The sequence below is a fragment of the Rhea pennata genome, chromosome 6, assembly GCF_028389875.1.
Source record: "Rhea pennata isolate bPtePen1 chromosome 6, bPtePen1.pri, whole genome shotgun sequence".
In the NCBI taxonomy this organism is placed as follows: Eukaryota; Metazoa; Chordata; class Aves; order Rheiformes; family Rheidae; genus Rhea; species Rhea pennata.
Window position 1 is genome coordinate 42815270 of NC_084668.1, and position 17283 is coordinate 42832552.

At 40.0% G+C, this 17283-nt stretch overlaps 1 protein-coding gene across 2 annotated transcripts in view; it reads right to left on the reverse strand.

The window, feature by feature from the left end:
- Window positions 1–17283, reverse strand: part of TRAF3IP1 (TRAF3 interacting protein 1) — a 52644-nt gene that overhangs the window by 23072 nt on the left and 12289 nt on the right. For both annotated transcript variants that reach the window (XM_062578447.1, XM_062578446.1), the window contains exons 7-8: window positions 13627–13702; window positions 7524–7622 (exon numbers count right to left, since the gene is read on the reverse strand). In XM_062578447.1, the coding sequence (XP_062434431.1) occupies window positions 7524–7622; window positions 13627–13702 (175 nt within the window). The remainder of the gene's footprint in view (window positions 1–7523; window positions 7623–13626; window positions 13703–17283) is intronic.

Consider the following 17283-nt stretch of genomic DNA (forward strand, 5'->3'; position numbering starts at 1 on the left):
GGGCCTTGAAGATCTCCAGAGAAGGAGACTCCACAACCTCTCTGGGCAACCTGTGCCAGTGCTCTGTCACTCTCACGGTGGAGGAATTCCCCCTCACGTTCAGGCCGAACTTCCTGTGCTTCAATTTCTGCCCATTGCCTCTTGTCCTGTCACATGGGACAACTGAAAAGAGTTCGGCCCCATCCCCTTGACACCCTCCCTTCAGGTACTTATCCACAGTGATAAGATCCCCCCTCAGTCTTCTCTTCCCCAGGCTAAACAGGCCCAGCTCTCGCAGTCGTTCCTTGTAGGAGAGCTGCTCCAGACCTCTGATCATCTTTGCAGCCCTACGCTGGGCTCTCTCCAGGAGCTCCATGTCTCTCTTGTACTGGGTAGCCCAGAACTGGACACAGGACTCCAGATGAGGCCTCAGCAGGGCTGAGTAGTGGGGCAGGATCACCTCCCTCCACCTGCTGGCAACACTTCCTAAGGCACCCCAGAATTCCATTGGACTTCTTGGCCCCAAGGGCACACTGCTGGTTCATGGTCAACTTGTCGTCCACCAACACTCCCAGGTCTTTCTCTGCAGAGCTGCTCTTCACAAGGCCAGCCCCCAGCTTGTACTGCTGCCTAGGGTTATTTTTCCCTAGGTGCAGGACCTTCCACTTGCCCTTGTTGAACCTCAGGAGGTTCCTCTCCACCCAAGTCTCCAGCCTGTCCAGGTCTCTCTGAATGGCAGCACAGCCCTCTGGTATACCAGCCACTCCTCCCAGCTCGGTATCATCAGCAAATTTGCCAAGGGGCACTCTGTCCCTTCATCCAGGTCCCTGATAAAGAAGTTGAACAGGATGGGACCCAGTACTGAGCCCTGGGGGACACCACTAGCCACAGGCCTCCAACTGAACTCCACACCACTGATGACGACCCTCTGAGCTCTGCCTTTCAGACAGTTCTCAATCCACCTCGCTGTCCACTCGTCTAACCCACACTTCCTGAGCTTTTCTAGGGGGAGGTTATGGGAGACGGTGTCAAAAGCCTTGCTGAAGTCAAAGTACACAACGTCCACTGCTCTCCCCTCATCTACCCAGCCAGTCACTCCATCACAGAAGGCTATCAGATTGGTTAAGCAGGATTTCCCCTTGGTGAATCCATGCTGGCTACTCCTGATCACCTTCTTTTCCTCCATATGTCTGGAGATGACATCCAGAAGGAGCTGTTCCATCACCTTTCCAGGGAGGGAGGTGAGGCTGACCGGCCTAGAGTTGCCTGGGTCCTCCTCCTGGCCCTTTTGGAAGACTGCAGTGACATTGGCTTTCTTACAGTCCTCAGGCACCTCTCCAGTTCTCCAGGAGCTGTCAAAGATGATGGACAGCGGCCTGGCAACATGTGCCAGCTGCCTCACTACCTGTGGGTGCATCCCATCCGGGCCCATGGAGTTGTGGATGTCAAGCTTGCCCAGAAGATCTCTAATCCTATCCTCCTCAACCAAAGGAGAGTCTTCCCTTCTCCAGACTTTCTCCCTTGCCTCCAGGCTATGCGATTCATGAGGGTTGCCCTCAGCAGTGAAGATTGAAGCAAAGAAGGCATTCAGTAATTCTGCGTTCTCTGTATCCCTTGTCACCAGGGCCCCCGCCCCATTTAGTAGTGGGCCCACATTTTCCCAAGTCCTCCTCTTCATGCTGATGTATTTGAAGCAGCCCTTCCTGTTGTTCCTACTTCCCTTGCAAGACTCAGTTCCAGCTGGGCCTTAGCCTTCCTCGCCGCATCTCTACATACTCTGACTGCACTCCTACAATCCTCCCAAGTAGCCTGTCCCCTCTTCCACATTCTGTGTATTTTCTTCTTCTGTCTGAATTTGGCCAAGAGCTCCTTGCTCACCCATGCAGGTCTCCTGCCCCCTCTGCTGCACTTCTCACTCATACGGATGCACTGCTCTTGAGCCTGGAGGAAGTGATGTTTGAATACTAGCCAGCTTTCCTGGACCCCCCTTCTTTCTAGGGCCTTAACCCATGAGATTCCTCCAAGTAGGTCTCTGAAGAGCCCAAAGTCTGCTCTCCTGAAGTCCAGGGCTGTAATCCTACTCATTGTCTTACTTCTTTCCTGCAGGATCCTGAACTCCACCATCTCACAGTCACTGCAGCCAAGGCTGCCCCCAACCTTCACATCTCTAACCAGTCCCTCTCTGTTGGTAACGACAAGATCCAGCAGGACACCCTTCCTCATAGGCTCCTCCACCATTTGTGACAAGAAGTTATCATTAAATGCATTGCAGGAGCCTCCTGGCCTGTTTGTGCCTTGCTGTGTAGTCCCTCCAGCCAATGTCAGGATGGTTAAAGTCTCCCATACAAAATCACAGAATAGCTGACATTGGAAGTAATCTCTGGAGATCATACAGTCCAACTACCTGCTTAAGCAGGGTCACCTAAAGCAGGTTGCACAGGATTGGGTCCAGATGACTTGAATATCTCCAAGGAAGGACACTCCACAACCTCTCTGGGCAACCTGTGCCAGTGTTCTGTTATTCTCACAGTAAAGAAGTTTTTCCTTATGTCCAAACAAAACTTCCTGTGCTTCAGTTTGCGCCCGTTCCCTCTCATCCTATTGCTGGGCACTAATGAAAAGAGTTTGGCTCTGCTTTCTGTACACCCTCTCTTCAGATAATTATACGTTAATAATATCCCCCCTCAGTCCTCTCCGCTCTAAGCTGAAGAGGCCCAGCTCTCTCAGCTTTTCCTCATATGAGAGATGCTTAGTCCCTTAAACATCTTCATGGCCCTTCGGTGGACTCCAGTAGTTCCATATCTCTCCTGTACTACGGAGCCCAGAACTGGAAACAGTACTCCAGCTGTTACCTCATCTGTAGCGGGGTAGAGGGGGAGGATCACCTTCCTCAACCTGCTGGCAACACTCTTCTGAAAGCACCCCAGGATACCATTGGCCTTCTTGGCCACAAGGGCACACTGCTGGATCATGCTTAACTTCTTGTGCACCAGCACTCCCAGATCCTTCTCTGCAGAGCTGCTTGGCAGCAGGTCAGCCCCCAGCCTGTACTGGTGCATGGAGTTACTCCTCCCTAGAGGCAGAACCCTGTACTTACCCTTGTTGAACTTCATGAGCTTCCTCTCTGCCAGACACTCTAGCCTATCCAGGTCTCTCTGGATGGCAGCACAGCCCTCTGGTGTATCAGCCACTCCTCCCATTCTTGTATCATCAGCAATCTTGCTGAGCTGGCACTCTGTCCCCTCATTCAGGTCATTGATGAATTCAAATTGAACAAGACTGGATCCAGTACTGACCCCTGGGGACACTGCCAGCCACAGGCCTCCAACTAGGCTTTGCTTCACAGATCACAACCTTCTGAGCTCTGCCTTTCAGCCAGTTCTCAATCCACCTCATCATCTACTCATCTAGCCTACACTTCCTGAGTTTACCTAGGAGGATGTTGTGGAAGATAGTGTCAAAAGCCTTGCTGAAGTCAAGGTAAATAACATCCACTGCTCTCCCCTCATCTAGCCTTCTAAGATGGAATGACTGGCTGGGTATCAGTTTGGTTAAGCATGATTTCCCTTTTGTGAATCCATGCTCACCACTCCTGATCACCTTCTTATCCTTTACACGCTTGGAGACGGTATCCAGGATGAACTGCTCCATCACCTTTCCAGGGATCAAGGTGAGGCCAACAGACCTGTATTTCCCAGGGTCATCTTTCTTGCCCCTTTTTAAAGACTGGGGTGACATTTGCTTTCTTCCAGTCCTCAGGCACATTCCCTGTTCTCCATGACCTTTCAAAGACAATCAAGAGTGACTAAGCAACAGTATCAGCCAGCTCTCTCACATCCCATCAGGGCCTTTTTTAAAAAATCTTTTGTCATCAGGGCCCATGCCACATTCAGCACACCTACATTCTCCCTAGTCTTCCTGTTGCTGCTGATATATTTAAAGAAGCCTGCCTTGCTTGACCTTCCTGCCACCTTAAGCTTGACCTTCCTGCTCCCATCTCTGCATACTCTGACAACCTCCCTATATTCTTCCCAAACGGCGTGTCCTTTCTTCCACCTTCTGTACACTTCCTCCTTCTGTTTGGCTTTTGCCAAGAGCTCATTATTCATTCATGTAGGTCTCCTCTCCCCTTTGCTCAACTTCTTGCTCACTGGGATGCACCATTCTTAAGCTTGGAGGATGTGATCCTTGAATATCAACCAGCTCTTCTGGACTCCTCTTCCTTCCAGGGTCCTAACCCGTGGGATTCTCCCAAGAAGGTCCCAAAGAGGCCAGGTTTGCTCTCCTGAAGTCCAGGGCTGTAATCCTACTTTTTGCCCTGTTCCCTTCTTGTAGGATCCTGATCTCTACCATGTCATAGTCACCGCAGCCAAGGCTGCCCTAACTTTCACATCTCCAGCCAGCCCTTCCTTGTTTGTTAGCATAAGGTCCAGTACTTGTATCAGAAAGTTATCATCAGTGCTCCCCAGAAACCTCCTGGATTGCTTGTGCCTTGCTGTGTTGTTCCTCCAGGAGGTATCAGGGTGGTCTAATTACCCAGCTCATGCTATCTGGGGAAAGGTTTTGTGGATCAGTTTTAATATGAACAGAAGCAACTAATGCAACAAGTAACAGAAGGAGAGAAGTAATATTTTGTACTGACATTAAGAAAACGGAAAAAGGAAGTTTAATTAAACTGTCTGTTGCAATAACTACCTATAATATTTTGCAGGAAGCTCCCCACAGGATCTTTTCATTTTCAAGTTTTCATAGATGGCTTTTTGTTTTCTGTTTTTTTTTCAACTAAAAACTGCTTGAATAAAGTATACCCAACAAATTATATTTTGTAACAATTTAAAAGTTCTTCACAATATAGCACAAAGAAAAGAAAAACAGCACTGAACTACGGAAGCGCCTTATTTACTAAAAAGCACTATCTTTTCTAACAGATACCACTATCACTGATACGTGCTGTGCTGGTCTTTGTAAATATAAACTTTATAGTACCTGAATCACTGGCAGAGTGACCTGGAAATAACAAATACATTGATTTTTCAGAGAGGCGGTTATATAAATTCTTATTAAAAATTTTAACCAGATTAGACAAGAACATGAAGCATAACAAGAATTACAGCCAATTTGTTACCTGGGAACTACTATTAGCACTAGGAGAATAGGGACAAACACATTAAGGAGCCTTTCCAACCAATCTACACTTCAGTGCTGAAGACATTCTAGTAAAAAATTCTAGTAATTGAGTAGAATACACTAATGATAAATGAAGCATTTTTTAAAAGTGAAAAGACAGTAGATGATCAAAATGGTTTGCTTGATGATAGAATATCTGAGCAGATATATTCCTGAATGGATTGAATGAGATGTGTTAAAAGGTACAACAGATGTCCTGAGATGCAAAGTCATGCCATTGTTTGAACTACTAAAGCACAGGGACTGGCATCTCCTCAAAGATAATTTACATAGTCCACCAGGAAATAAATGAAAAGTCCAGAGGAAATGCAGAAGCAGATCACAGAATGTAATCCTCTTTTTCATTCCTCCCCCCCCCCTTTTTTTGAATAGTCACAAGTACCCCATAATCCCTTGAAAGCATTGTAAAAGAACTAGCTTCAGTTCCTCGCTTACTAGCTTACTCCAAAAGCACAACTGCTGTGGAAAGATACTGACTACGATTTGCAGGAGGTTCCTGAGGCAATTTCCACATCTAGTTTTCATTTAATTCCACTAGAGTTAGCTGGAGTATAAATCTAATGCCAAATGGACTTTAAGCATGAGTCCAAATGCCTAAGCATCTGCAATTCTAGGACATGTCAAAGGGAACTGACAAACTAAACAGAATCTCAGTTTCTTAAACTCTTCAGCTAGAATAAACTGGCACTGCCACCAAAAAAAACACCGAAAAGAGTCCTGCCTTCTTGTTTTCCCCTCCATCGTACTAGCACATGCATTCACGCGCTGCTTAAGACATGTTTTAAGACAATCTTTTCCAAGCCTCCATGCCAGGATGATAGAAAATATACTCATACTTCATAAATATGCTGATTCCCTGCAGATGTGTGGTAAGCCGCTGTAATAGCTTAACTGAATGAGTGACAATACTCTAAGGTTACTCTAAGATAAACTCCAGAAACAAAGCAGACAACACTGCTCCCAAGGAAGGGTACTTTGACATAATTACCTAAATAGAAAGAAACAGCACCAGCAAAACCCCACACAACAGCTCTTTTCAAAATTTATCCATTTATAGAAAATCTGACATTCATCAACTTCTGGAAAAGCCTCAGAAAGAGCTACACTTAATACAGTGACTGTGAAACAGAACTGTTCCTCCCTTCTTGGTACAGTGGTCAAATATAGAAATAATATTACATAAGATCCTGGCAAATAAGTTTGTTTTAAATACATTGTTTACTGGCTGAAATATTATAAATGATTTTTCTTTCAGAATCTTTCAAGGACAGAAGAAGAAAGCTGCAATAAGTGACAGGAGCTCATTGAATTATGTTGATTACACCTAAAGATGCATTTGACTTAGTTATCTGCAACAACTGTTACCAACCTTCTAGATTGATTTTAAGTGCTTTCACAGCTGGAATTTAAAAGTGTGAATGAAAATTGTATTTATATAAGAACTTACAGAAAATTAAGGTTTACTAACGCATTAATGCACTGGGTTTTTATACCACCTGAGAATCCAGTCCCAAATCAATAGTGAACCTTCAGGTGTTCCTTTTATGTACATTCAGATTAAAAATAGAGGAATATAAACTTATATTCCATTACAGATACAGTCCAAAAGACAAGATTGCTCCAAAAGATTAAAATGAATTGGTCTGGAAATTCTCCCAGCTATATAGAGTCATATAAGTGTCTTGGCCTACTGTCTACATACTATTAGACTGACACAGCTATCAGGCTCTAATGGCCGCAGGTAGCCTGGGAAGCCTTCGACCTCCCACACACTCGGTATCAGCTCTCCTCACTAGATCAAGTATTTGGATCCGGAGAAAATAGAAAGGCAGCTTTTATGCATAAACCTCAGTTATTCTTCCTTTATTTTGGCTCTCCTACTCCATGTATAATGTAGCTGGATACAAACACTTCATTAATAACGTATATCTTGGGAACCATAAACAACTTTAAAAAAGAAAAAAAAAAGAGAACTAAGAAAGCAGAGATGGAATTTGCCTCCAAATTCTTGTAAAATGCAAACATTAAGTGGGACTCACAGATTTTTGAACAAAAAGGCAACCTGCAATGATGCAATTCTTACACAGAACAAGTCATAAATAGATTCAGTTGCAGCAGGTTTGCATCTTCCCTGGGGCACTGTAACCACTAGCTTCTTTTGATCCAGATAAGGAGAAAAGAATCTAAGAGTAACCATTTTATCAGAGAATGCATATTTTTCAAAACAGAACAGTAACTGCAAGATAGAATTAAAATACAGGGAAAGGAATTGGATTAAATGTAAATTACCCTCCTTAAATCATTCAGCTGCATGGATTCAAGTTATACTCTGAGGCACCCAAGTTCTTTCTTCTTACCTTGCTGTTTTACTGCAAGCACTGGTTCGGCTTTCTCTTGCAGTTTGGAAGCATTGTCCTCTGAAATCTTATCTGCCAAGCTAACAGTTTCCACTGCTCCTATAACAAAATAGTTGATAATCAAATGAAATCAAAGATACAATAAAAATTTGGAGTAAAAAAAACATGCTAAACATACGTTACTCTTACTATTCAAGGGCCACCCTCGTTTACTAAATGACCTTAAGTGCAAACAAGTAACTTCCAAAGTTTACAAAGACTTTTTACATGACAACTGATTGAACTCCTTAAGTTACATGAAAAATAAATCCAACTTCTTCAGTTCATAAGCAGTTTAAAGATATCATTGATTAGCCTGATAGTGGGTAAAACAATACAGTATTTAGCCAATAATAATAATTTTTAGCATTGTTTGTAGACTATTTGCTAGCTAGCTAATAAAGTCTAAGTAATTTTGTAACATTGTTTGTATGTTATGCATTCTAAATAATATATTGGTTTGTTTCAAAAGCTTTCCCTTTCCTTACATTTCATACAGAACTTTCATTAGGAACATTTCGTTAGGAACTTTGAATCAAGTAAAGCTTGTTTTCATTATCTCCACAACTTCATAATAATATCATAGAAGTGCCTGGTCTACAACTGCAGTTCAGTTTTGACATTAACAGTTTGGTTTTTTTTTTTTTAAGAAGAAAAAAACAAAACAAACAAACAAAACAAAAAAAAAAAAAAAAGAAAGATCAATCATTTCATACTATTTCACCTACCAATTGTCTTTAACTACCTAAGATACAATAGGACAACTGTGACAGAAGCAAGGTAACACACACCTTGCAGGAGAAAATGATGCAAGTATTCAAATATACTGCTGTTTTCTAAAAAAAAATATGGGGGGGGAGGGAGGAGAAGACTAAAATGACTCAGTATCATTCATATGTCATTCCTAGAAATACATCTGTACATTGAACACACACAGTCAGAAACTCCAGACTATTCACACAGTTTGTCAGCATATATAAAGAATGGGTAGAACATTTATTTTTGGTCTTACCATTACAAAAATCAAAAGTATACCTTCACTTGAAGTAATATGTTCAGTCCTCACACTCCTCAAAATATAGCAGAAGCAGAATAAATGCAGAAATAGCCAACAGGAAAAAAAATAGATTACAGATACAGAAAGAGCACATCTGTTTAAAACAGAGGCACCTCATGCATTGCCCAAGAACTGAACTCAGCACTTCCAAGTCAGCTTATCTGCAGGCAAGAAATCATGTAAAGAGCATCAAAAGTTTAAAAAAGAATAAAATAAAAATAAAAAATCGAAAGGACCATATCCACAGCCAGAATATCTCAGGTGATGCCTAATGCATAGTGTAAAACATTCAGCACTTCCAAAAATAGTGACAAAACTACTGTATGAAGTGTAAAACTGAGGCTTTGGGGATGTACAGATCAGTAGCATTGGATCTATTCATCCACCATGCCATGGCAAGCATCCATAAAACTACATGGTCCACTGCAGCAGAAATGCTGAGCTCTACTAGTTTAGAAGATTAACAAACATAGCAGAAGAAAATAAATCAGCACTTTTATTTACCTTTGCTGACAAAGAATCAAATGAGGGGTCAATTACTAAACCAAAACAAGCATTCAAAGATTCATCACCAACCTATAAAACTGTACTTCAAACTACCCATAGGGTCTGGACCTTAGCAGAAAACCCAAACCAACCACAGAAAGCAAAACATCTTACTCCATCAGAATGGAAGGTTTTCATTCAGAAACAAATTAAATTCAAATTTGAAATCAGTAATTTCAAAAATTACTGAGGCCTCCATTGGTCAAGATACTGCTGCATCATTGCACAACAGTTACTGGCAGTAAGGGTACTGGCTATTCGAGGTAGGGTATTGGCTAAAAGGATAACCAACGTGATTTCAAACCGCAATCCATACATTATCTTCTGATCATATTCGTATCTAGACAACCAAACTGGACTCAAACCTGACATGGTAAGCACTGCTTTCCTTACCTCGCTCCTGTATTGTAGAGGTTGACTCAGTTCCCTCTTTCTGTAGGCTAACTGTTTGCTCAAGAGCACTACATGCACTTTTGTTAGTATCCGTGCTTCCTAACATAAAATAATTTATAAGTGAGGTTTACACTATAGACAGTAGAGGTGTACAATAAACATCTCAGAATTAGCCACTGAACTCCAGCAGACTTATAGGTTGCTCACTTTGTTATAACACATTAGGTTTTTTAGCCAGCATTTTAGCCAGCATTTCAAAACAAAGGCTCAGTTTGTCTCCCTACTGGGTAAACAGGAAAATATCATTAAGAAACCTGCATATACATTGCAGAGTGCAAAACACGTATTTCTTTCCATTTGAAAACTGGGTTTATTATGAATTTTACTGTTTTTCACCTCATCCTACTCTGTGACATTACTTCTTTTATTCCTTTATAAAACTGGCTTTTGATATTCACAGGTGGGCCTGTGTGTTTGTGGGAAATTTCCTTCCAACACACACAAACGCACATGCGCGCACGCGCACACACACACACACAGCGAGCATTACCTCTGCAGAAGAAGGGCTAACTCCTTTAAGAAGCACAATATTCAGTGTCTTAAAGGAAAGCTGTTCAGATCTCAATTAAGGCAACTGTGTTAAAGAAATAATAATAAAAAAAACACATCGAATTTTTAAATCAAATTTTTGCTCTAAAGCCACTAGAAATTTGGTCTTAATACACAGTTTTGAACAAATGCTGGTTTAAACAATTTTAGTTACAATGATAGCAAATACATGTATTTTTTCTTTACTAATCTTCCATTCTCCGTTTCAGTTTTGTATATACAATAGGTGAATCGGTATTCACAGGCTTAGTTATGACACTAACCTCTTTCTGTTCTCCTGTTATGCATCTGTTTATCTCAATTTAATATTAGAAAGTATAAAAAGCTCTGCTTGACATGAAAAGCAATTACAGAGAACAAATTTGCGACAGGCATCAGCATAGCTCCAAAAGCTTTTTAGTCTGGACTATTTACTAGAGTACCTATGAGCATTACTGATCTATCACAGTTCCACTATGTTATAACAAAAAGAGCGTCAATGCCCCAAAGTACGAATCATTTAAGTAAAGGGAAACTTGAGTGTGCTGGCCTGCTGCATCATGAAAAGAGGAGTACTTCAAAACGTTCACCTTGAAGTCAAACCACAGGATAAATGTCAAATTGTATTTCACTAATCAGAACGACCTGGCACTGATTTTAAAGAAGCGATGGTCCTGCAAGATGCGGCATGTCTGGTCACTTTAATGCCACTTTAGCCCATAAAACAAATATTCAATTCTTGCAAAAAAATTATAGGATCAGCTAGGGATCTCTGTGCAGTGAAGAAAGACTGTATTTAGTGGAATCCAGATGGTATTTTTCAGCTATAAAATTATTAAAACCTCACAGCACATGTACATTAGATGTGATGTAAAGTTTTTTATAAGCACCAACCTGAATTAGGCTCCTAAGTCAACAGATCTTCTTTTCCAAGTGTCAGATTTTTTTCAAGTTATTTGGGGAAAATTTTAAAAGATGTTTTGGCGTTTTAAATTCTTTTGAAATGGGGCTCTTGATAGTTATGAAAATGTTACCCCAGCTCTGATGCAACTTCAGCATTTCACCTCAGCCATATGGAAATCAAATAAAACATACAACCAAAAAACAGTCAAAAAGATGTTTAGAAAGACACATGGTAACACATAAATTAAAATAGTAGTGATGATGGCAGATTAAGTGTATGAAAATCCTCAGGCTTCATTAATCTAAGCTGTATTAGTCTTTAGCCAGAATTAGTAGTTCCAATAGGCATCAATTCACAGGTGTTATTTTATCTTCTGAACTGAGATGTTAAACTGATTTATGTTCAGCAACTTCTTCATTTTGGTTTAGAAGTAAAATAACAACTTTCAAGGCACAAAACCATTGAGAGAAAACTTCAATCATAGTAAGTAATCAGATGGTAGAATTAAAAGTAGGGGGGGAAAGGCACTTACTGAAATACAGAAATTACACTGTCATACAAGCTGTTGATAGCAGCTGGGTTTATTCCTTACCTATGTGTCCATCTAGGCTCTCCTTCTTGTCTTTCATATACAAAGGGCTAGACTTCTTTTCAGGTGAATGGCTAGCTGTACTAAGTTTAGATTCCTTTCTTCCTGATGTGAAAGTTGCAGGACAAGTATTAGGGATACTCTGAAGAGAGCCTAGTTTCCAATTAGTATGCAAATACAATATTTAGTACACTTACAAACAGAAACCCGTTACTTAACTGCAATGAAGCACCTTGAAAGATAAAATAATTTACATATTTACAAAGCATGGCACAACTGTTTACTGGAATCAGTTAAAATTATCTCATGTCTATCATCTTCATTTAAATCTTGCCCCAAAAGATGAAGTGAATTGGACTAATAAAGCTAGGCGGTAGATGAGAAGGGACATTATTGATGACTGCACCACATGTTAAGTAGTTCCAGTCAAAGACTCAGAAGAACCTATCACCCAAAGGCTAATAAATGTAATTGTAGTGATTATGGGCCATTCACATCAATCCACTATCTAATGGGCAAGTAGAGACATCACAGATCTATTATCACAACTTATTGTCTTGACAAACTTTGCACAGAAGCAAGGACAAAACGATCATAGAGCTACTTCCAGTCCACTGGCATGATTCATGCAAGCATGTTTCAGTCTAGAGACCTAGCTTTGCACACACTGATCAGGAAGGTGATCACCACACTGCTACCGGGAGCAACTCTGGGACAGCACAAAGAAAATGGCTTTTCATAGCTTCTCATTTTCTTCTCATATGCTCTAAACAACAAATATCTGCCCTTCCTTCCCCTGGATGGTCAGTAGGAACGCCACAAGTCTTGGTTCCCTTAACACTCGGTCAAGTTACTGTGGAATATGATACGAGACAAGAATTCAGTACTGATAATACCTAAATCACCTCACTACTCTAACAGAAATCACAAGGTTCTAGTCAGACACCAACCCAGGTAAAATACAGCCGACCGCGGCTGTGATGCCAGACACTGGAAAGTCAAAGATCTATAAGCACATGTCATTCCAGTACTCAAAGGGATCTCCACTAATCATCAAATGGTCTGCAAGCCAGCAGTGTTGGTTAATGCCTTATTTTGATCTGTTCTGAAGCCTGCACCTGGAGCACTGTAAATGTAAATAGTTTTAAGTTCTGTTTATCAGTTCAATATTCATCAGGTCTCAGGAAATGTGGGGTTTTTTTGGTTTGTTTGTTTGTTTTTGAGGAATATGATCTTTTCATTTTTAAATTCAAATTTGTGAAGAACAAACACAAGGACTTCAGATACTTGAGAAAAGATTGAATATGCTTTCTTCATAAAATGTGTGTTGCCCAATTCTTCTTAAGTTCTTGTGTTGTATGATTCATATCTACAGCAGAGCAAGTTTTGCCTCACTGATGACTTTAATCTTTATAAACCAATCTTATACAAGGTATGTTAAGCCTTAGTTTAAATAAAACCACTGTGCTGAACATTACTCTACACTAAGCATTTCATACATTTTTTTCATTTGCCTTTATGTAAAGATAACTGGCAACATTTTAGCAACAAGTACATACTGTTCATTTGTTCACTTATCCTTAGTAATGAAACAGAAATGAAACAGAGATTAAGCATCACTCAGTTTTGCAAAGTATATTCTTCCAATCTTGCTAAATTATAGAGCAACAAGACAGTTTTGGGGAAAATGACAGGAAAAAATGCTGTAGACCAACAAAAATAGTTCTGAGAGAACACAATATAGAAGTCTCAAAGCAGACAAAATCTGTAGTTGAACTGCTCACACAGAATATAAGCACACGAACTGAATAACACCCTCCATGTAACAAATCTACACAGAAAAATTGGTTACTGGATTCATAAATGCAGGCTGTGTGCACAGAATAAGCACAGAAAATAATAAACAAGTATATTTATGCATTTATGCTATTCCTATTCAATAACCCTCCAGGAAATTTAATAGAAAGAATATCCTCCTTCTAGTTACCTTCTCCTCCAGGTTCGGTGTGCTGCCTTGATCCTTTGGTTGAAGGCTGCCTTGATATTCCTGTAGGACTTTCACTCTTAAAAACAAAAACAAATACCCCTCACACACAATTTTAAATTATATATATGTTTACACACATCCATTATATATGTATGTGTGCATGTACGCATGTGTACAAGTGTGTATATATGTATATACATATATATACATGTATATACATGTATATACACACACATACACACATTCATACACTCATTTACAAACTGACCCATAAAATCAGAAATTAAAAAACATAATGTCTATTTTCTCAGAAAAGTCAGTAGACTTTTAAGCAGGAGCAGTGAGTCAAAAGAGTAAGATTAATTACCTTAATGTTTTGGCAAAACTGTTTATTTGCAACAGACAGACAGTTCCTCTTTGATCTTCTAGAAAGTCTTTTTAAACTTTCTTCCAAAAAGAGAAGTAAAGAGGTGATGACTGAAAATCAGTGCCACCAGACTTGTCTGGTCTTCTAGTCAAATGGCAACTTCCCTGGACAAAGGCCCTGGCCAAACTAAGAAAACGGGTCTCGCCAGAAAGACCAGCAAACAAGCGCTGGATCACCTGAAGGAGGACATTATAACCTGGTAAGAAGGATCAGCTATTTTTCTGGAAAAGAGACTGTAAATGAGTAAAAGGGGGGCTTTGTCAGCACCTAGTATAAAAAGAACAACAGTTCAAACATGAAAAAAAGTAAACTGGAGGAAGATTCAAGACACTTATGAGGTCTCTGACCTAAGTCCAAAAGTAACTCAAAGACACCAAGAAATGAAAACAAGCAAGTATCATTTTGTTTTCTCTGGATATAGCTTGCACTGCCTGAAGTAAAGAATAGCTGACTGGCAATACTCTCTGTAAAGGCTCTACACTATATACTTCAGTGGTCACATGTCCTTGGAAAGGAGCAGCTTAAATCAGCAGGTCCACTTGGCTGGAGGTTGAGAAAAAGATGTACATAAGCAACAGTAACTCAAGAGAGGAAATCAAACCAGTCCCAGATGAGGCCATCTGGACTATAAGGTCCACTGCGTGTGAAGGGATATATAAGTCTACGTTCAGGTAGTGCAAGAGAGGCCTAAGACAGCTACAGTTCTTGCATTATAAAAAGGCTCAGTGAACAGGGCTCAAAACACCTTGGTGAGAGCAAGCAGAGGAACAGGTCTGGGAGAGATGCTATTGCTACACGTAGGATTTAGTACAAATTTGCTGCTCACTCTACCTGAAGAACAGCTGAGGTCCAAATGCCTCCAAAGGAGGTGCAAAGTGTAAAGGAGGATTCCTGACAGACTGACAAAATACCTGGAGATACAGGATCAGGGTGCGAAGGAGACCATCTGTTATAGCAAGGCTGGACAACAGAAGGGTCTGAGAGCAGGTGCTATTCTAACATTCCTCCTGACAAATCTTGACATTTGCAGAGAATACTTCTGTTTACTTGTAGACTGAAGGATAGAGCCAGTGATAGAATCTACCCCGTTATGAAATCACAGCTCCCCTCTTCTTATATTATTGAGCAGAATTATAAACCAGCAGCTTTCAAAAAAAAAGCCATTCATGCTTCTAACAACTTTGTTTTCCTTTTACTTAATTCCCTGATTTCATCAGAAACATTTTTTACTAAAGATGAAGTGACCACAACTAAACACAGCAGATGAAGTGAGATTTATAGAATGATGATTTACAGAAAGCCATTTTATGCTTCCTATAGCCTCTATTCCTATAATACATCTCTGCATCTTGTTCAAAATCCTGACGTATGCTTGGTACTGCTCAGGATTTCCTTTTTATCTACTTTTTTAGTGTTTCTGTGAATTAACAATTCACGCATCCAAGAATTATTGCCAACCCTGCTGATAACGTCCGTTTTCATAACATAAATTTGAATTACATATTGATCCATTTTATGTGAATCTTAAAGTTCCACAATAACCTGTAAGAGAAAACTGCCAAATTACACAACATAATGATACTCATTTTCCATCATATCTTACGTGTATTGTAATGGAGCACAAATGTTATAGGGAAAATAACACTGCAAAAAGATGTTCAGAAGTACAGAATATTGGTAAACATATTTAATCAAACTACTTTAAATGACCACGGCACAGAGCAGTATCTCACCTCTACAATCTAACAACAACATACCCACTGGCACTGGAGGTACAATTACACAAAGAAGGTGAAGTTTACATGCCAGATATAGTTACAGTTTTGCTTTCAAGGCAAATCTTGCTTCTTTACATGCTGTAATGCTCCATCAGTTCTATGGAAGTTCCTGACAAACAATGGGGAATGGCTTATTAGCAACAGAAAAAAGTCATAGTACGTAAACTGAGATAAATTGACTAGATCCATTATTTGCAGGTACTTTACAGTAAAGTGAGCGGTCTAAGTAAGGGTCACCATTCGTCTAGGTAATTGAAACAATCTATTTTCTTCACCCTAGCTATTGCCCTATAACCTGCATGTTCAGAATTTCAGGAAGCTGGTATTCAACAAGCTATAAGAAAAGTCTACATCCTATGATTTGCAAAATCTAGCCAAATGAACAGTACGTAGTACTGAACAACATAACCAGTTTAAATATAAATTGTATTCACAGGATTATTACAATTTATATTTGAACTATAATGAAAATTATCAGTATTTTCATTTCACTCTCTTTAGGAAATGCTGACACTTTATAAAGAAAATAGATAAAAGTCCAAAAAAGACAAGTAACACTGAAGTGGTTCATTTTAATTACTACCATCTTTCACAATCATAACACTATGCAGGGAGCAAAAGTTAAATTTACGTACTATCAGAGTCTGGCTTTGAAACCCTGCAGGCCACATCTGGTATACTCAAACATTTGCTGCTCCTGGGGTAACTTAAAAAACTAAACACAGGTGCAGAAGGAGCTGAGAACAGGTACCAAGGTTTCTGTAGGAGTCGATTTAGTTATTTATGTTACGTAGTGACTGTAAACAGAGTTTTAACTTTTTTGTAGAGCCATGTGTGCACATTGGCAACAGATGCAAAGTAAAAGCTAAAATTTAATCAGTAAGGTAGCATACAAAAACATAAACCCCACAATATTTACAATTTAAGTCTTTTTGAAGGGAAATGAAATAGGTAATTATTCTTTGTACAAAATCAGAGCCTCCAAAACTTGGAATAACAGACAGTGGAGCTAGTTAATAAAAAAGAATTGCATTACACTTCATTTCACACCACTTTGGGAAAAAAAAAAAAACATATTAAAGTGGAATCCTACATGTACGTACACACACCTTCTAGTTTTGCATAGTTATATTTCTATCTGGAGAGGTTAAAGTAGTCTGCTGTAAACCATCCGGCCTGCTGCTTTGTTCTCATTATTGATTTCCATGTTAAGAAAGAAAAAGAATGTTTTCTAATAATTGAGCAAATCAAGGAGAGCAACGTACTTTGAGAAGACATTCTGCCAAATTGTTAATTTCTCTCCCTTTCCACATAGACAAAAATCATGGATGGCATGAACAGCTTCTTTCAGTGACATTTATGCACTCATCCTCAGGCTCCACTTGATCTATCTTGTGAAGAAATCTACAGTTACAGCCCAGAGAAGACCTTGCTGAGGCCTGGCACAGGATA